The sequence below is a fragment of the Monodelphis domestica genome, chromosome 2 (genome assembly GCF_027887165.1).
Source record: "Monodelphis domestica isolate mMonDom1 chromosome 2, mMonDom1.pri, whole genome shotgun sequence".
Classification (NCBI taxonomy): domain Eukaryota; kingdom Metazoa; phylum Chordata; class Mammalia; order Didelphimorphia; family Didelphidae; genus Monodelphis; species Monodelphis domestica.
This window is the reverse complement of record NC_077228.1, coordinates 67,248,912-67,269,524: the sequence shown is the minus strand read 5'-3', so window position 1 is coordinate 67,269,524 and position 20,613 is coordinate 67,248,912. Positions and strand designations below refer to the sequence as shown.

The following is a 20,613-nucleotide window of genomic DNA, read 5'->3' as shown; positions in this document are numbered from 1 at the left end:
TGATAAAATTATGTTTTCTCTTAAAAAGCAAGGTCACGACTTGCTAACAAAGGAGCGGATTTCCCAGAAGAAAAGTAAGCAGAAGCCCACACTGAATCCCCTCCTTCCAAATGCTGTTACTGCTTTCTTAACAATATTAAAGGCCAGCAGCGAATGTGCAGGACAGTATTTGTGCTGCCTTGTCTGTTTCAGAGAGAAGAGAAGAAAGGGCTTTCAGTGAAGCAAAAAAAAAAAAAACCAGCTTGAAAAATGAAACTTCTTTCTCAGAAAGGGAAGTTTTGTTGTTGACCTGGTTATGATGGAGAATATCACTTAGGTCTTTTTCATTTGTCTCTTTGAGAAGAGAAAATTATGGCAAATCCATCAAGGAAAAGGGAATATATAAATAAATAAAACAGTAGTTAAGTTTTAGGAATGTCCCTCAACCTTTTTTTTTTTTTTGAAATCTTAAACCCCCTTTCTGGCATGCATTTGTTAGGATTCCTACTCTGGCTTTTTATTAAAAACAGACGTTATGTGGCCAGGGCGCTTCATCTAAAACTGAACTTTTAGTGGGTATAAGGATTCTGAAATATTCTGTCTTTCAGGTGACTCAGTCCCTTACAGGACTTTTCATCTCCACTCACTGAACTGATGAGTAAATTTGAAGCCTCAGGAAAAAAAAAGAAATATATATATATTCCTGCTTCAATTATATTAGGTTAAATTCTTTATCGAATTTATTCTTTTAATGAATGTTGAATATAAATAATAAATTTATTTTTAAAAAGAGTGGAGAATACTTCCTGGCTTAATGGGAAAATACTCTTTTGATCTTTTCTTATGATGATATTTCATTAAAAGTCTTCACTTAGAGCTGATTATGTCTTCTGGCTGATTAATAAAACTAAGTGTATTGTTGAGGGGAAAAGAATTTATCTACAACCTAACATAAGGTAATGGATCTATGATGAGGCCTTTCTAGAATTCTCTTTTATGGTGATTTTTAATTCTTCTCTGTCTCTCCAGTGAGAGCCTTTTAAACTCAATGGCCCCCTTCTCCAGCCATTCCTTTCCCCGCCAGCAGCACAGCCATAAAATGATGGGCTACTGCAGCTTTTTCTGTGAGGTAGGAAATGCCATGAGTGGCTCCACCTAGCTTAACAAGTCAGTTTAGGATTCAAAGGATTATGTTCAGACATGCTTTCGGCAAGCCATCTTATCTGCAACCAAGAAGTAAAGCAATCATGCGAGACAGACAAGACAGGCAAGTTCCATGCCAAGGCTGGGCATTGCTGGGTTGCTATGGTTCCTTCTTAGAGTGACACAGACAGAATCCTGGACTTCAAATTCTCCTGGGCTGCAGGGCTCCTCTCCCACCCTTCTCTGAACCTCCTCCATCCCCTGATGACACAATGGCAGGCACTGTTTTCCTATTCATCTGAAGTCTTCCAAAACCAACAATTTGTAGACTGCATATTGCTAGTGTGTTCCTGTGAGGATTAGTTCTGAAACCTCATTTTTTATATTCAAGGGAAATTCTTTTGCATATTTTTGCTGAGGTTCCCATGCCAGAAGAACATTTCAGCTGAACCTGGAGGGGATTGGGATGTGGCTAAATCAGTAAAACATTCTGGGATAATGGAGCATTCAGCCACAGTGCATGTGTCTTTCTTATCACATTAGTTCTAATTGTTTGAGACCCTTGAGCTAAGCATTCCTTTATCCTCCTTGTTGCTCCATTTCTACCTTGAATAGAAAAATACAATTGAAGCATCTTATCTGAGAGGGAAGTAGTATTAGTCAACTTTGACAGGTGGCCTGGCACATCTAAATTCAAGTATTTTCTCTTTTTAGTTTACATTTATATTCTCATATTTCTTTAAGAAAACACAGGAAAATTTTAAGCCAACAAAAGTAGTATTTAATACCTAGTCCATTTGTGCTACCTGTATTTATTTTCCTTTTTCCTTTCTCCCCCCTTTCCCTCCCTCCTTCCTTCCTTCCTTCCTTCCTTCCTTCCTTCCTTCCTTCCTTCCTTCCTTCCTTCCTTCCTTCCTTCCTTCCTTCCTTCCTTCCTTCCTTCCTTCCTGCTCTTACCTTCTGTCTTAGTATCAATATTAAGCATAAGTTCCAAGGCAGAAGAGTGCTAAGGGCTAGGCAACTGAGGTTAAGCGATTTGCTCAGGATCACACAGCCAGGAAGTATCTGAGGTCAGATTTGAACCTAGGACCTCCTGTCTCTAGGCATGACCTTCTATCCACTGAACCACCTAGCTGCCCCTATTATTTTTATTTCTAGAGTTTGAGACTAGGCGACTGGCCCCTTATGCTTGGAGATTTGCAGAATTAAGGTACTGTACAATTTTGAGCAAAACATCATGTAAATCTGTTTTTAATTTGTTACAATGTTTGATTACATATGATATTCTTTTTCTTATGTGTCAGAATACTATTTTCATAGAATGTTATGTTTATGATAAAATATTTAACCATAAAGATTTATTTACACCTTTGAAATATTCTTATTCTTATTAATTTTATGTATCTTGAGATAAAATATTACTTTGACTTTGAAGAATATGTACTTCAGAAGTCATTTTAATGACCTCAGAAAGTTACATTCTGGGATTCATCTGGAAATTGGGAAGGCAAGAGGATCACACAGTGCTGCTCTCCACATTAGAAAACAAAACCAAAACATGTAGCCTACAGAACCCCCACTTCTGCTCTTCTCTCTCACATTGCTCAGCTCTATTCCTATGATGAGCACCTGCCACTGTGTCACTCAGACGGACCAGGTTTTCTTTAATTCTGTTAGTAGACGAGATATTTTAAATTTTTGAAGGTTCCACAATGACCTTTAGCCCACATGACAGGCCCACTTATTTACCTATGTGGATCTGCTAGGCATATTTGTCCACTAATTTACTCTGGGGTGTGAAAATTGCATACAAAAACAGTGACATGTCTGCAATTTTCCTTTTCAAATAAACCATGTCTGTCATTCTAGGAGAAGAGAACCAAACAGCCTCCTTTCCATTAAGCATTCAATGTCTTACCTTGGGACACTGGGAGGAGCCCGTGTTGGTCGTGATGGAACTTGTGGAGGTGCTCCAAATGCATCACTATTACTAGGGAAAGGAGGTAAAGGTCCTGGACGGAATGGTACTGGTGGAGCCCCAGACTGGGGGCCAGGGGATGGAATTGCTGGAGCTGGTCCTCGGCCTGATGTGGGTCTGGTTGGAGGAGCATTTAATGTTGGTCTCCTTTGGTTTGTAGGGCTTGGAGGGGGGGATCTGAAGAACAAAAGACAAATAATTTGTATATTCCTATTTTCTGACCATATTAGACCTTTTCTTTAAAAAAATTATTTATTGAAAATTTTTGAGGTTGCTAGAGCATTTGTGCTACTTCAATAAATTTTTCATATTTATTTATTTTTCTTGTGATTTGAAAATTTTTGTTTAATTAATAAATTTAAAATATTTTCCCATGGTTACATGATTCATGTTCTTTCCCTCCCCTCGTTCTACCCCCCTCCCATAGCCAATGAGCAATTTCACTGGGTTTTACTTGTGTCATTGATCAAAACCTGTTTCCATATATAATGAATATTTTTTAAAAGAAAAAGAAGAGAGAGTATATAAGCAAAATTGATCAATATAATATACATAGGAAAATTTGACATCATATACAATGTACTAATTAGGCTTACAACCCCAAGTGTCATCTTCCACTTCTAACCAATCTGTTGCCAAGGCTTATTGGTTTTAGCTTTGTAACATCTCGTTACTACATGGCCTCTTTTCTTCTGATATTGCCACCATCTTGATGCAGGCACTAATCTGGACTCTAGGACTAGTCTAATAGCCTGCTTGTGGGTCTGCTTATCCCTCGTCTCTCCCTAATACAATCTATTCTCAATGAATCCCAGCTTTATAAATAAAATTCTCTGGCTTTCAAAACCCTTCATAGCCAAGTTTCCCTCTTCTCCCATCAAGCTAGTTTTCTTACGCTTTTCCCTCAGTTACTCTTTGATTCAGTGATACTGGCCTCCACTGCTTTTCCTCAAGCAAAAACTTTTACGTCCCAACTCCAGGCATTTTTCTCTGCTCATCAATCATGCATAGAATGCTCTCCCTTGTACTCTCTGCCTCCTGAGTTCTTTGTCTTCCTTCAAGTACCACCTAAAATCCCATCTTCAAGATGCCTTTCCAGTCCCCATTAAATTAGTATCTTCCCTCTGTTGATTATTTCCCATCTATCTTATTTATAACTTGCTTCTCCATGTTTTGTATATGATCTTTGCTATTAAATTGTACACTCCGTGACAACAAAAACTATCTTATGCCTCTCTTTGCATCTCTAACACTTAGCAATGTTTCACATAAACTAGTACTTAATAAATGCTTATTGCATATAAATGGAGATTTTGAGCTTTGGACTTTATCCCCCAGAAGCCCCTTAGTATTTCCTAAAATTCCATTTTCCTGCATCCCCACATTTTGCATGATTGTATTTAAGTGGCTGTAACTCCTCCCTCTTCCTCTCTTGGACCTGCAACTGAGTTGAAGTCAGGCAGTTCTTTTGTTTTAGTTATTATTAATAAAACTTTATATAAAATATAATATCTAGTTATTGATTATTAATTTTAAAACCCACATTTGACTGACGACAGAGGGGCAAGGAGGAAGCATCTTCTACTTTTTCTTTGTGCCCAAACTAATTCTTTGTAATTTTTCAATATTCAGCATTGGTTGTTTTGTGGTGGTTATTCTGTGCATCAGCACGGTTATAATCATATATTATTTCATGGCATCTCTTTGTATACATTTTCCCACACTGTTTCTTCATATTTGTCATTTTCAGCATTTCTTACAACATGGTAATATTCTATTAATTCATGTACCATAATTTATTGAGACATTCCACAATTGATGGCTATCTACTTTGTTTCTGATTCTTTGTTATCACGAAGAGGGTTGCTTTAAATATTTTTGGTGTGTATGGAGACTTTTTGTCAATAGTCTTCTGAGAGTATAAGGCTAGTAGTGGAATCTCTAGGTCAAAGTGTATGGCCATTTTAGCCAACTTATTTGTACAGTTCCAAATTATTTTCCAAAATTATTGAACTAATTCACATTCCTATCAACAATACTTATCTTCCCATAATTTCTCCCACATTGACTATTCTCATGTTTTGTAATCTTTGTCAATTGTAGGGAATGGGGGTTGTTTTTATTTGCCTTCCCTTGTTATTAGTTATTTGGAACATTCTTTCATAAGGTTTTTAATTGCTTGCAATTCTTCTTTGGAAAACTGTTTATTCACAAATTTTGATCCCTTATCTATTGGGAAATGATGTTTGGTCTTACATGTTTCTGTTAGTTTTCTATATATCTTGGATTTCCAGACTCTTATCCAATAAATATTTTAACAATAAATAACAAATGTTTGTTTCTTGTTCTAGGTACAGTAATTTCATGCTGATATTTAAAAATTTTGTTTAATCAAAATGATTTATCTTTTATAATTTATGCTATTCTTTAGTTTAAAATAACTTCCCTCAGGGCAGCTAGGCAGCTCAGTGGATAGAGAACCAGGCTTGGAGTTGAGAGGATCTAGGTTCAAATTTGGTCTTAGCTACTTCCTAAGTATGACTCTAAGGCAAGTCAATTAACCCCAATTGTCTTGCCTTTGCTGCTCTTCCATGTTGGAACCAATATTTAGTATGTATCCCAAGGCAGAAGGTAAAAATTTAAAAATTTTCTTACCCACATTTATGAAAGTATAGAGTCTGATTTACCTCTAATTTTTCATGATATCTTTGATACTAAAAATAATGTATTCCTTTTGAATTTATTGTGGAGTATGGTGTAAGACATTGGTCTAAGACTAATTTCTGCCAATCTGCTTTTGAGTTTTTCTAGCAAACTGTTTCTTCATCTGTGAAATACTGATAATTCCATCTCTCTTACAGGATCAAAAGAGATAATATATATATATATATATATATATATATATGAAAAGGTCTATTAGAGACTAAAAACACATCAGAGGAAAAATCATGCTGAGGTTATGAGAGTACCATTTGTTAAATTAGCAATAATGCAAAATAATATGAAACCCAAAGAATGAAAGATTTCAATGGTTCTAAACAAGTGTAATACATGCTGTTCTTTTAATTCTGTGTAGAGTCCATTTTTGTTTGGTTGGTTATTTGTTAAGAATTTGGCTGGCAAGAAAATTCTAGATTCTTATGCTTTCTGACTTTAGGGACATGAAAGGTACCCCAAAAGGAGGTGATTATTAATACAGAAAGCATAGTGATAAAAGTGACAAGCATCGGTTTATGAAATCCTAGTTTTCTGAAAAAAAAATTAAGGCAAATTTTGTAAAAAAACAAGACATTTCCCATTATTGATATGTTCTCTACCAAATATATATGTGATCTAGGATATATGAAGAAGGGAAATGGGTGAGCTTTCTTTTCATAAGATAGCTCTAAGACAATTTAATCAGTCCTGGCTAGGGAACCTCAATACTGTAGGTCAGACAAATGGGGCCATCCCAATATCTAATATTTCAGGACCATAGAATTTCCAAGTTGAAAGGGATCTCAAAAGCTAAATACAAAGTTTTACCTGAACAACATACCATTCCAGAGCATGAGAATGAAGTGATCTTCCAGCTTTTGTTTACATATCTTCTGTAAGGGAGCATCCTCTACTTCCCAAGGCAACCTATTGTTGCTTTTGCACAATTCTAATTGTTGGAAAGTTTTTTCCTTTTGCCAGACCAAAAAGTTCCCAACTGGGAGCAGGGTTGAGAAGTTGTCTCAGGATTCCTTGACTGAGCCAGGCTTGGAATACACAACTATTCATTAGGTATGCCCATTTAATAGTTTCTAAATCCACTTAATCATATGGAAATCTAATCTGTATTGTTGCATCTTTTTAAGAAGAGTAGCGTATCATTAAAGATTCTTCAAATTTATCAATCTAGCAATCTCTTAAAAAACAGTACATGATGTTAATCTGGGATGATCTTATTCTTAATCAAGGATTTTTGTGAGAAAATATAGAAACAAGATGAGAGAAGAATGACAGAATATTTGAATGGTCAATGGAAGGAGAAGCAAATGATTTTGTCTTTGGAATATATAATAGACTACTTGAACAGGAAGAAGAAACATGAGGAATTTGGGTAACATAACAAACCTAGCACAGAGATAAGAAATACATAATATATTTGTGATAGGGGAATAGGGGATTTTGATTATCTAGACATCTGCTGGAGTCTCTCTCTCTCTCTCTCTCTCTCTCTCTCTCTCTCTCTCTCTCACCTTTCCATCCCTCTCTCCCTTTCCTTCCTCCCACTTCCATTTTTCCTCCATCTTCCTCTCTCCTTCTCCTTGCCTTCCTTCTCTCTACCATAAGCAAAGAAACTAATATCTTTTTTGATTTGTATCAGTAATTTTATCCTTTCTCAAGTGGAAGAACCAACAAGAGGAGATTCTAATGTGGATCTAAATTTCATTGACAGGGAGAGGAGTATTGGATGTGATGACTGAAATAATGGAAGCTCTGTAGGGACATGACTATTTACCCATCAAGTTTGCCACAGAGGAGAACAAATTCAGGCTTAATCTGTCATGCATCCTAGATTTTGTGACAGTATATTTCAAAGGCTTTAGAGGGATAGGAGATGCTCAAAATGTAAGTTAAAAAAAAAACAAGGGAAACAATTCCAATCAGTTAAAATTAGTTTGTCTGAAGAGACTTATATGCACGCTCAGGGAACTTATGAATCAACTTATATTTTAAAAAGAAGTAGACAATGATAGTAAGAAGATAGGCGCATGGCCCCATGCTATAAAGTGGGGCCAGGAATTCAAAAGCTCAAAATGAACTAACTAATGAAGGACACCAGGAAAAACAAAAGAGTTGTTATTTTTATTGTAACCAATTTCATTTGTGGAAATTAAGTGTGAATTCTGGGAATTGTAGTCCAGTTAGCATTCTCTTCCTGCCCTGGGAGAGACTGAGACTAGAATATTGCAAACACAGTGACTAGGGCAGAGTTCTGCCATGCAGGGAGTTTTAAGCTGGTTTATGGCAGAGAAGGAGACATTTGACTTTGGCAAATGTCAGAGTGGTTGGCAGCAGTGATATAACATTGAGGGATTGGGAGTGGGGAGAGAGACAGAGACAGAGACAGAGACAGAGACAGAAGATATTTTGCAATATATAAGTTCAGACTTTAGAGTCTGACTGTTGCAAATTTGGCTCCAATGGTTCACCTTCTACTTTCTAGAACAATGAACTTTGATGGAGGTGGCTAGAATGGGCTGATGCGACTGATGGTGGTCTCTCTTTGGGATTAGTGCAAAGAAAGTGAAATTTTTTTTATTCATTTTTAGTTTTTTTTTAAACCCTTACCTTCTGTCTTGGAGTCAATACTGTGTATTGGCTCCAAGGCAGAAGAGTGGTAAGGGCTAGGCAATGGGGTCAAGTGACTTGCCCAGGGTCACACAGCTGGGAAGTGCCTGAGGCCAGATTTGAACCTAGGCTCTTAATCCACTGAGCTACCCAGCTGCCCCCAAGGAAAGTGAAATTTAACTCTCTTCCCCAGGGTTTATATGGGATTGACACTTTTTTGCACCATTTTCTTTTAAGCTGTTTTTATTTTCTGGTTTTGTTGCCTATAAGCTAACACCAGTCACAGATGATATGTGACTCATATCTTTTAATGAACTGCATATGGAGGGAGTGTTATGTATGTGTGGGAGTTGGGGATGGGGGAGAGTATAATGGAGAACACCAGTAACTAATCAACTATACACAGGAGGGGACCACTTTGAGGTGGTCAAAGATTTAAACCTCTAGTAAGAACACTAGAGATTTTTTCCCTAGCTCGGGGTCAAGAAAATTGGGAGAGAATTTTATGGTATTTCTTTTTAAAAATAATTCTTATAATGCCTAAATAGTAAAGATAGATGAACCCTATAACTTGGACCCTCTTGAATTAGTGATGTAATTGGTAAGCCACATTTAGGTGGTTTAGAGCACAATCTCAGGGAAGCTCTGGTCTCAGATATGAGGGAAAATAGAGAGATGAATCAAAGAGTCTCTACTGAGCTGCCCAGTGAGGGCTGGGAGATATGATCTGGAAAGAATCTGTCTTGGCCAGCTTCCCAAAGTGGGAGGAGGAACCAAAGCAACCACTCCATTGTTCTACAGGTGCTTTCCACTCTAAAAATGCACCTATTGATGGTAGGCTGGTTACACGTGCCATACAAAGAGAAAGAGCATCCTTCGAGCAGGGACAAGATTGTTCTTGGTGGTGGTGGTGGTGGTGGGGGATGAGGGTAATTGACAACAGAGAGAATGCAGAGCTGCCCAGCTCCTTCTCTATTTTTCTGTCCTCTGCTAAGAAGAAGGACCTTTGTCTAAGAGTTGACAGAACCAAAATGACTAACAGGGAGTGGATTCCCAAGTCAAGCACAGAGAGTAAAAGAGCTCCCTTTGCTATGGTTAATGAATTCTAGTCCCCTGACCCTAATAAATTCTGCATCTCCAAAAAGACAGGCCAGTGTAACTGAGATAGGACAAAATGGGAGAAGGATTAGCTGTCTATTTTTCAAAAAAAAAAAGGGAAGAAAATAATCTATGCCCTAGGCTTCTGAACTTAACTTTGATTTTGGGAATCTAAAATGGATCATAAAAGGTGAGTGAACATCTGAATAATGAAGTAGTGACTCTCAGGAGCCAACTTTGACATTCTTAAGAAAAGAATATACCAAACTCACTTCATTTCATTTTCTGATAGGATTACTAAACTGGGAGATGAACAGTGGATAGATTTTAGTAAAAATCTTGATAAAGAATCTCATACTATTCCTATGGAGAAGATGGAGAGATATGGAATAGGCAAAAATCCAATCAGATGAATTCAGAACTGGTTAAAAGATTAGACTCAGAGTTGTTAATGATTCTATGTCAACATGACAAAAAGTCTCTAGTGGACGACCCAGAGATCTGTGCTTGGCCCTGTGTTGCTTAATATTTTTATTTGTAATATTAGTAGACTTGGTGATGCGCTTATCAAATTGGCAGCTGACACAAAGTTGGGAGAGAGAGAGATTGGGCACACTGGATGACAGATTCAGTGTCTAAAAGGATTTTGGCAGGCTATATTATTGAATATTATCTAATGACATGAAATTCAATAGGCATAAATGAAAAGTCTTATTCTTGGGTACAAAAATTAGGTTCCCAACTACAAAGTAATAGGAGTCTAGTTAGATAACTGTTGTTTTGAAAACAACTGGGGGATTTTATTGCGTACTTCATATGGGTCAGCAGTATGATGTGACAGCCAAGCAAGGTGATGCAGTCTTGGGCTACGTTAAGAGAGACTTGGCTTATAGGAATAGAGAAATGATAGTTGCACTGAACTCTGCCCTTATCACACCTCATCTGGAGCAATGCAGCCCTTTAATCTCACTTCTCCAACCCCCTTTCAGACATCTGGAATTGGATGTCCAGTAGACATCTTAAACTCAACATATTCAAAAGAGAACTTTCCCCTTTAAAACCTCCCCTCTCCTCTTCTCTATTACTCTAGAGAGCAACACCATTCTCCCAGTTCCTAGGGCTCACAACCTGGGATTTATCCTGGATTCTGCACTCTCTAACACTTCCTCCTCTTCCCCCGCCCCCCATATCCAATCTGTTGACAAAACTTGTCAATTTCACCTTTGCAAAATCTCTCAAATATGCCCCTTCCTCTCCTCTGACACTGCCAACTCATCACCTCACACCTGGACTATTGCAATAGCTTGCTGATAGATTTGCCTGCCTCATCTCTCCTTATTGCAATCCATCCTCCATTCAGTCACCAATGTGATTTTCCTAACCCCAGGTTTGTTCATGTTATTTCTGTATTCCCTCACTTCTCCTGATAAACTCCAGTGACTTCCTGTTTGTTGCCTACAGGATCAAATACAAAATATTCTATTTGACATTCATTCACAAACTAGACCTCTCTTACCATTCCGGTCTTCTTAGACCTTACTTCCTACCATGTATTCTTTGATCCAGTGACACTGGCTTCTTGGCTATTCCATGAAGATGTTCCATAAAGACCCTTCATCTCGTGGCTCTGGGAATTTTCTCCAGCTGTCCTCCATCTGTAGAACACTCTCCCACCTCCACTCCAACTCCTGACCTCACTGATTTCTTTTATCTCAATGAAAATCTCACCTTCTACAGGAAACCCTCCACAACCCCTTTTAATTCCAGTGCCTTCTTCTGTTAATTATTTCCTATTTATTCTGTATATAATTTGTTTTGTATAGATTTGTTTGCATGGTGTCATTTCATTAAGTGTAAGCTCCTTGAGGTTAGGGGCTGTCTTTTGCCTCTTTTTGTATCCCCAGCATTTACCATAGTGTCTGTCACATAGTAGATCCTTAACAAATGTTTAATGATGGATTGATTTCATTCAATTCTGGGCACCAGGAGTTAAAAGGATATTGATTAACTATATGGCATTTAATGGAGGGAAATCAAGTAGGTGAAAAGCCTTGAACCAATATCATGGTATCAGTTGAGGGAATTGGGTACATTAACCTGGTGTAGAGAGTGTTGAAATTATTCAGAAGGTAAATTATAAAATTAATAGTTGCTCTATTTTGGGCTGAAAGAGAGCTCCAGCAGGCATCTGCATATTTGAAGAAGATACCACTTTTTTGTCATGCCTCATTGCCAGGTGTGTGAACTGTGAAACAAACTATTCACATTTTGTTCTTTTTTCTCCAGGTCTTCTAGGGTATATTGTGATAACAGTATCACTTCTGTTTTTTCTCTCCATAGTTTTTCAATGTTCTCTACCATCTTCCCCACTTATTTTTGGATTTCTCCATCTGAGTATATCTTCTTCATATGTAATGTCATTTTACACTTTCCTCAATTTCTAACCTATACTTTTCCCTTTAAATAAGGTATTCCTGTTTTTCTTTCCTTCCTTCCTTCCTTCCTTCCTTCCTTCCTTCCTTCCTTCCTTCCTTCCTTCATTCCTTCTTTTCTTCCTTCCTTCTTCCTCCCTCCCTCCTTTCTCTCCTTCTTCCTTCCTTCTTTCCTTCCTTCCTTCCTTCCTTCCTTCCTTCCTTCCTTCCTTCCTTCCTTCCTTCCTTCCTTCCTTCCTTCCTTCCTTCCTTCCTTCCTTCCTTCCTTCCAAGTATCAAGTCTAAGACAGAAGAGCAGCAAGTATGCCCACTTTTTCAGGCCCATGTCTCATCAGTTTTTATAATACAGAGGAAATCAAATTTGCTCCTCACCTTAGAATCTTGAGTTCATCTTGATCGTAACTCTTAAGCTTTCTATTTGTGTACAGATATCTGAGAACAGAGATATCCATGTTTGTTACTCTGTCTCTTCATTGGCAGTCCCCCAATTGCCAATGCTGTCTCCACTGTTTACCTTCTGTCTATTCTGTATGTATCTAATATGTGAGTTCCTTAAAGGTAGGCCCCTTTTTTGTTTTTTCCCATATACACAGATCTTAGAAGTTTAAGTCCTGGTAGGCAGTGAGTGCTTAAGGCTCTTAAGAAATACTTTTTGGTCATCTTATTGATGGTTAATTAAATTAGCCCAGAAGAATAAAATAAATAGTTTCCTAAATTTATGTTTAGGAATAGAAAATAATTATTACTTATGGTTCTTTAAAAAATAAAAAACAAAACGCTTACTTTCTGTCTTAGAATTTAAGGCAGAGGAGCAGTAAGAGCTGGGGTTAAGTGACTTGCCCAAGGTCACACAGCTAGTATATCATTGATGATTCTTCATGGTTTTATGTATTTTAAGCCTTCAATGTACAATGTACAATATATACAATAGATGCACTTGAAATTCATTTGTAGTTGGATGCACATATGTTTTTAGAAAGATGTTTTAGGTTTAATTCTATTTGAGGATGGCACTTGCTTACACACATCTGAGTTAAAGTATATATTGATATTTTTAGAAGATTTTTGTGGCAGCAAAAATGAAAATAATGTGGATCTTCTGATGAGGGAATGATTGGATAAATTGTGGTATATGAACATAATTGAATATCATAGTACCATGGGCAATAATGAATGTGAGCAATTTAGAGTACTGGAAGACTTGAATGAACTAATACAGAGTGAAGAAAGAAGAATCCTAAAAAAAAAAAAGACACAACTACAAGGTAAATGAAAATAATAGGAGCATCAAACTGAATGTTGAGAAACAATAATATTCAATTTTGGCTTCATATCTGGGATAAGGAAATAAGAATCTCTCCCCTTTCCTAGGAGAGACAGAAGGCCGTGATTGTAAAACATTATAAAGACTTTCAGACATGGTAGCCGTGTCTATTGGTTTTGCTTGATGTCACTCTCATCTGGATGTAAATATGAAAGGCAGTATGATGAATAGAGTGCTGAGTGAGGAAACAGGAAGACCAGGGTTTGAATCCTGCCTCAGCCACTTACTAGTTATGTGACTGTGAGCTGGTCTCTAAGTCCCAGCTTCCTTATCTGTCAAATGGGAACAACAGAAGCACTTGCTTTATAGGGAGACATAATCGATGTAAAGCACTTTGAAAGCTTTTTGGCTCTCTATAAATGCTTTATATATATATGTGTATTTTATGTAATTGTATATATATATATATAATTACATAAAAACAAAAGACATTGTTAAAATAGTCTTTTAAAAAAACCCTTACTTTCTGCCTTAGATATACTTAGAATACTAAGTATTGGTTCCAAGACAGAAGAGCAATAAAGGTTAGGCAATAGGGGTTAAGTCACTTGCCCAGTTTCACACAACTAGGAAGTGTCTGAGGTCAAATTTGAACCCAGGACCTCCCATCTTCAGGCCTGGCTCTCTCTCCATTGAACTACGTAACTGCTCTCCAGAATACTGTCTTTTTAAAGCATAGCAAAATGTCTCCAAACCAGATCATAAGGGATCCAGGAATAAACAAAGAGAGACATGTGAACCACTGACCATTCAAACTCAGAGACCTCACTTCATTTGGCTCCCAAAGATCTAAGAAGTTAAAATCTAGTGGATGCTTTGCTGAAATGAACAGAGTTAACTTCAGGGCAAAGAAGAAGAGGTATTGTTTTTTGGAAATGCAACTTAACACATGGGATGTCATGGTGGCTGGGGGTGAAAAATAACCAAGGATTCAGATTTTCAAGACCTCCAGGTAAACAAAGACTATTTCCTCACCTACGAGAAGAATGCTGCAGCCAGGAGTCATCTACTGGAGGCGGTGCTGGAGTAGACACAGTGGACGTATTGATGTCACCAATAATTACCAGGGCTTCCTTAAGGGCTTGGTACATTCGAAGCATCTCGTCGCGGCGCTGAGCCTGCTCAGCAGACTCTTCCATCAAAGTGTTTTGGTCCTCTGAGGAATATAACTGTGCTAGGAGCTCTGAATTGATGAAGTCTTTGACCTGTCATGTCACCACGGGAAAACAAAAGAAAACGAGTGATTGCATAGTCCAAACATTTGAGAGATATCCAGGGCCCGTGTACAAAACTCACTCACATCCCCTCCAGGGCAGTGTGTTTGCTTATCTTCGCTGTTTATCTTTATTGCCCATTTTTGTCTTCAGTACTGGTGCCAGTAACGGTTTTAATTCTTTCTGATGGTTGGTGACAGTAAAAAAATAATGGTGAGTGAATTTAGAGGAAGCCAAAAATTTGCCAACACTCTACTAGTGCCTGCTGATAGCGAAAGCAATCCCACAAGGCTTTTGGAAGCACTTCTGCCTAGATGATATAGCTTGTAACCCGTGGTTACAGCAGGCATTTGACCAAGAAAACTTCCCTAGACGTTTACCAAAGAGCGCTAGAGCATCCCCCAGATACCAAGCTGCAGCGTTACCTGTCCTGCAATGAGCATCAAATGGAAAATATTTGCCTGAGCCGCCTGTGCGCGACACCTTATGTTTTATCAACAAAATGAAACAGCCAAGTTTTGACTTCTGATAGTTTTTTGATTTGAGAGAGGTTAGGAAGGGCAAAAAGGAAACGGACAGCTGAAGCCCAAATGAACGTCGCTGCCACAAAATGAGCCAAGGAGACGATGCAGCTCGAGACTAGGCATGTAGATGGGGCGGTGGGGCGGTCAGTCATGGGTGCTGTTCCATAGACAGGGAGGGTATCACACGGAGCACTACCTAGGGAGAGGTCTAATGGAAGAGGCAAGATTTAATTTGATCTTTAAAGAAAGGGAATGGCAGTGACGACGGCATTTATACAGCACCTCCTAAGTGCCATGCAAACACTTTACAAAGACTCTCATTTGATCTCTATAACAAATCTGCGAGGTAGGCGCTATTATTGTCTCCATTTTACAGTCGAGGAAATGAAGGCAGAGGTTAAGTGGCTTGTCCAGGGCCATCCAGCTAGTAAGTGTCTGAGGCTGGCTTTGAACTCAGGTTTTCCCAAGCCCAGCCCTCTATCCATTGCATCACCTAGCCATCCTGGAACCTCACAAGAACAAGGCAGTAGAGTCTGAGGACAGGAAAATGACTAGGAAAAGAGTGGATACACATGAGGACACAGGTAGGGGACAAGTGGAAAACGAGCCTGAGTTCTTAGGTGGGACCTTGCATGCAAACAGATTTGAACATTATCTTATAAATAATGAGAAGCCTCTAAGCAGCAGAGTGACATGATGCAGGGAGTATTCTATCAAAATTAAGTTATAGGTAGCATACAGGATATATCAGGAGTGAAGGAAGAGGGGCAGCCGAGTGGCACAGTGGCTGGAGAGCCAGGCTTGGCAACAGGAAGCCATCACCACAGTGCAGGCCCCCCACCCCCACCCCCCGTATCTCACTCACAGTATTTTCTTCTTGCTCTAATTCTCTATTCAACTTCCAAAGTGATTTTCCTAAAATATAGGTCTTATCATAGGATGCCTCTACTCATGAAATCCCCATTGGCTTTCTATTATTGCAAGAATTAAATGTAACCTCTACTTTTTGCCATTTAAATCTCTTCACAATCTGACCTCTTCCTATCTTTCCAAGCTCGTTACTTTCCTCAAACTGGGCTTCAGAGACTTCCTAGCTGTGTGACCCTGGGCAAGTCACTTAACCCCATTGGCCTCTCCTTTACTCCTTATCTGCCTTGGAACTAATACTTGGTATTAATTCTAAGGCAGAAGGTAAAGGATTTTAAAAAAAAGAGTAAAAGAAGAGAGATCATTTTGGAAGCTATTTAAATAGTCTAGGCATGAGGCAATCAAGGTCTAGACTTAGGGTGGTAGCAATGGAAGTAGAAAGGAAAAAAATGGATGTGAGTAATAGCACAAAGGAAGGGTAAACAGAGCTTAGTGACTGATTGAATATGAGGGACAAGAGGGAAGAAGAAAGAGTGAAGAATGATCTTAAGATTGTTGAGCTTGGAGGACTAGGAAAATGATGATACCATTGAGAATAGTAAGGAAGCCAGGAGGGGAAGCCAGTTTGAGGGGGAAACATGATGAGTTTGGCTGGAGGAATGTTTGCTCCATTTTCCCTCAACAAACACATTCATATGGGGATAAGTTTGCAGGTGTCCATCTAACCATATGTTCCCAAATCCCATACTACATTTTAGTAAATGGTGAAACACTCAAATGGACAAATCAGACATTTTTCACAGCTATGGCCACCAGTCTTTTAAAAAAAAAGTTTCCATTTTACTAAAGTCTCTTCATTAAATACAATTTAAGAGGGGAAAATTTTTCTGCAACTTCTCTCTCTCTCTCTCTCTCTCTCTCTCTCTCTCTCTCTCTCTCTCTCTCTCTCTCTCTCTCTGTGTGTGTGTGTGTGTGTGTGTGTGTCTGTCTGTCTCTGTCTGTCTCTGTCTCTCTGTCTCTGTCTCTCTCTGTCTCTGTCTGTCTCTCTCTCTCTCTCTCTGTCTGTCTCTCTGTCTGTCTTTCTCTGTCTCTCTCTCTCTCTGTCTCTCTGCCATTTAGTGGCATAAATTAACTTTGTAATTCTCTCCAATTAACATTTCAGAAAGTACTCTCCATCCTGATGCCTTCTGCCTTTCCCTCACTGCCCCAACTAAAATCCTAGTCCCTTGAGCTAGGACTTGGCGGGATTGGGGAATCTTTTTTCCTGGGGTCCTGAGCACCTTAGTGACTTCTTGAATACTGTTTATGTCTACAGCATGAGGCATTCAACTAAAATGTACAGTGCTGTAATTTAATATCGTTTATAGTGTAGGATTCCCTTCCCTGGAGGCTAGAATCAAATTTAAATTGTGTAATGGAAAGTAAAATAATTACACGTGAGTATTAGGATGGAAAAATAAAAGAATGTGAGATGTTTAAAGGGGTTCAGCACATTTTCCTCCCCCACACCTAACCCTTTTATGGCAATTACCATAACCTGTTCCTTCCTAAAACATATTTAGCCTTTATTCCTTGGACCACTTAAACCCCAAAGGTTTGGAAAAAAATTCTAATTTTTTTCTTACAATATTGTTACCAAGGAGACCACTTCCTTAGGATCAGTTTGTTTCTAGATTTTTAAGGCGGTACCACCACAGGATTTCTCTGCTGAAATGTACATATATTTAATTGAATTGGCTTTATGTTTGTTTTTTTGGAGGCATAGTTAGGACTTTATAATTCTTAAGGGTCTTCCTGGAACTCTCAGAAGATTCTGATCTTCCTATTCAGCTCCCCCACAGGGAGCTAAGCCTTCTTTCCTCTTTCATGTTTACCTTTGATCCCATTCATTGCCTCCTATATTTTTCCAGGAGACTGTTCCCAGTATCCTTGAGTCTTTCCCTTCTTCCTTATCTCCTCCATTTTTTCCTCTTTCTGTCTCATTTAATCTCTGATTCTTTCCCCACGACTGACAAACATGCCCAAGCCTCCCCCATCCTTAAAAAATTCTCACTAGCTCCTACCATACTTGCTAGCAATCACTTTATATCTCTTCTTTCCTCCTCATCCAAATTTGAAGGTTTTCATCTCTCCTCTGTGTTCCCCCTTTCCTTTCAATTGCTTCTAAACTCTTTACATTCTGATTTCTGAATTCATCATTCAACTGAAACTGCTCTCCCCAAAGTTACAAATGACCTCCTAATGGTCAAATCTAATGACTCTTCCTCTCTTAATCTCCATATAGCATTTGATATTATTGACCATTTTCCTCCTGGATACCTTCTTCTCTTAGGGTGTTTGGGTGACTGCTCTCTATTGGTTCTTCTACTTACATAACAGCTCCTTCCCAGTCTCCTTCAATGTATCTTCATCCATACTTCATTTGTTTACTGTGAATATTCCAAGGTTTTGTGTTGGACTTTTCTCTCTCTATTCTTTTATTTGGCAGCCTGACTAGCTCCTATGGGTTCTTATCTTCATGTATAGATGGTTCCCTGATCAGGGAACCTTCCCTTATCTTCAGTTCTTATCTTTATGTATAGATGGTTCCCTGATCTACACAATCAACGCTATTTTCTCTCTGAAATACAGTCCCACACTCCAAACTACCTATTAAATAAATTACCCCCTTTAAAGACCTCTCTTTTACTGTCAAGGATACAATCAATTCTTCCAGGCATTCACGTTTCCAACCTTGCTGACTCCTAATTCTCACCCACTTCATATAGCTTCTCAATTGCCAAATCTTGCAATTTCTTTCTCTATAAATCTCTTATATATGTACCCCTTTCTCCAGTTACAAGCCATCACCATAGTTCAGGTTCCTCTGAATCTCCCTTCTATATATGCTTCTCCCTTTAATAATTCTCTTCAACCAGTAGAGATTTTCCTAAAATGTAGATCTGATCACATTATACCTCTACTCATTGAACTCCAGTTGGCTTTCTATTATTCTAAGGATTAAATGTAATCTCTACTTTTTGATATTTAAATCTATCCATAATCTGACCTCTTCCTATCTTTTACTCTAAAATCCAGCAATACTAGCCTATTTTTCTGTTCCTTACACATTATTTTACACTATCTCCTATCTCAGGACCTTTGCACTGGCTGTCCTCTATGTTTGGAATGTGCTTTTCTCTTCCTCCCCAAACTTCCACCTATAACACTCTATAGTTTCCTTTAAGACTCAGCTTAAGTTGGGGGATCTGAGTGGTTCAGTGGATTGGGAGCCAAGCCCTAGAGATGGGAGGTCCTGGTTCCAGTCACTTCCTAGCTGTGTGATCAGACCCTGAGGAATCTTTAACTCAGAAATTCTATTTAAACAGACAAACTAATATGAGTTAGCATATGGTTTTTTTTTTGGAAGGTTGCTGTCGTTATTTGTATTATCATCATACTTGAAGTACATATTATTCTTTGAGGTATCATAGCACTTTTGCATGGTGATGCAGAGTATTGTTCTAGCATTCTATCATTGTAGTTTTACCAATTTATTAGTCAATCAATTGTGGGAAAATGTTAACTTCTGTGAGCCACAGTTTCCTCATCTATTAAAGAGAGAAAATAATATTCTTTTCCAATTTCAGAATATTGTTAGGCTCAACAAAGATAAAATACTAATGGAGTCAAACACAAACTGTGCCTTGGAGCTAGGCTTTCATGCTACATTGCCATGTAAAACCATCATATAAATTAGATACTTTACTATCTTAGCTTTTTCAAATACGTTTTTTAAAAAGGGAGATTATTTAAAAGAGAAGAGGCTGAGAAATATACCTGGACTGACATGGCGATGTGACTATGTAGTTGTAGAGGCTGAACTCCTCCTCTTCATTTTTCCCTTAAGCATTGATGTCCTGACCTCATCTATCTGGTGATTTGAATGTTTCCAGTATAGGAAGATTTTTGATCATAAACATGCACTTTCTTTGGGGTGTTATTACCTGTTATGGTTTAGTAATGCAACAGCTGCTGCATTTCAATGGACAAATGCCTTCGAGTATGTCTGAGGAAAGGCATGCATTTTTGGACTTTAAACTTCTTAAACAATTCCATATGGAGACACGAGTGACTGAATTTTTAATTTAAACTCTTCAGGGGAACTGATTGCCAAATTCTGAACTTTATGAAACCAACCTGAAACATATCCTTTCTGTGGGCTAAGTGGCCATTCCAGAGAAGGACCCAGCAGAACACTAGAAAATCCACTTACTGGCTCTAGAGAAAACACCGACTCTTTCACTTGAAGTATATACATACATTCCTTTTTATAAAAGCAGTCCAAATAAATGGAAAGAGCATAGAATGAAGAGCACAAAGACAAGAGATAAAATCTGTAAACCTTCCCCATTTGTCTAGTGAGCAGTATGATACAGTGTAATGAACACCTGTTCCAGCATCAGGAGACCCAGGTTCAAGGTCTTGAGCCATCTACCACTGGAAGAGTTTTTTGTCAACATTTTGAATATTTTCATATTTAAGATCTTATCTCAAAGGTCAGTCTGACAGGTTTCAAGTTCAATTCCCTCTCTCTCTCTCTCTCTCTCTCTCTCTCTCTCTCTCTCTCTCTCTCTTCTTTTGTAAACTTTACCTTCTTTCTTAGTATTAGTTCTAAGACAGAAGATCAACAAGGACTAGGCAATTAGGGTGCAGTGTCACACAGTTAGGAAGTGTCTGAGGTCAAATTTAA

The 20,613-nt window shown here is 38.3% G+C and overlaps 1 protein-coding gene across 9 annotated transcripts in view; it reads right to left on the bottom strand.

Annotated features, from left to right (window-relative positions):
• DNM3 (dynamin 3) overlaps positions 1-20,613 on the bottom strand; it is a 647,411-nt gene that overhangs the window by 33,903 nt on the left and 592,895 nt on the right. For all 9 annotated transcript variants that reach the window (XM_056815556.1, XM_056815550.1, XM_007480786.3 and 6 more), the window contains 2 exons: positions 14,252-14,481; positions 3,041-3,277 (listed from right to left, as the gene is read on the bottom strand). In XM_056815556.1, coding sequence (XP_056671534.1) covers positions 3,041-3,277; positions 14,252-14,481 — 467 coding nt within the window. The remainder of the gene's footprint in view (positions 1-3,040; positions 3,278-14,251; positions 14,482-20,613) is intronic.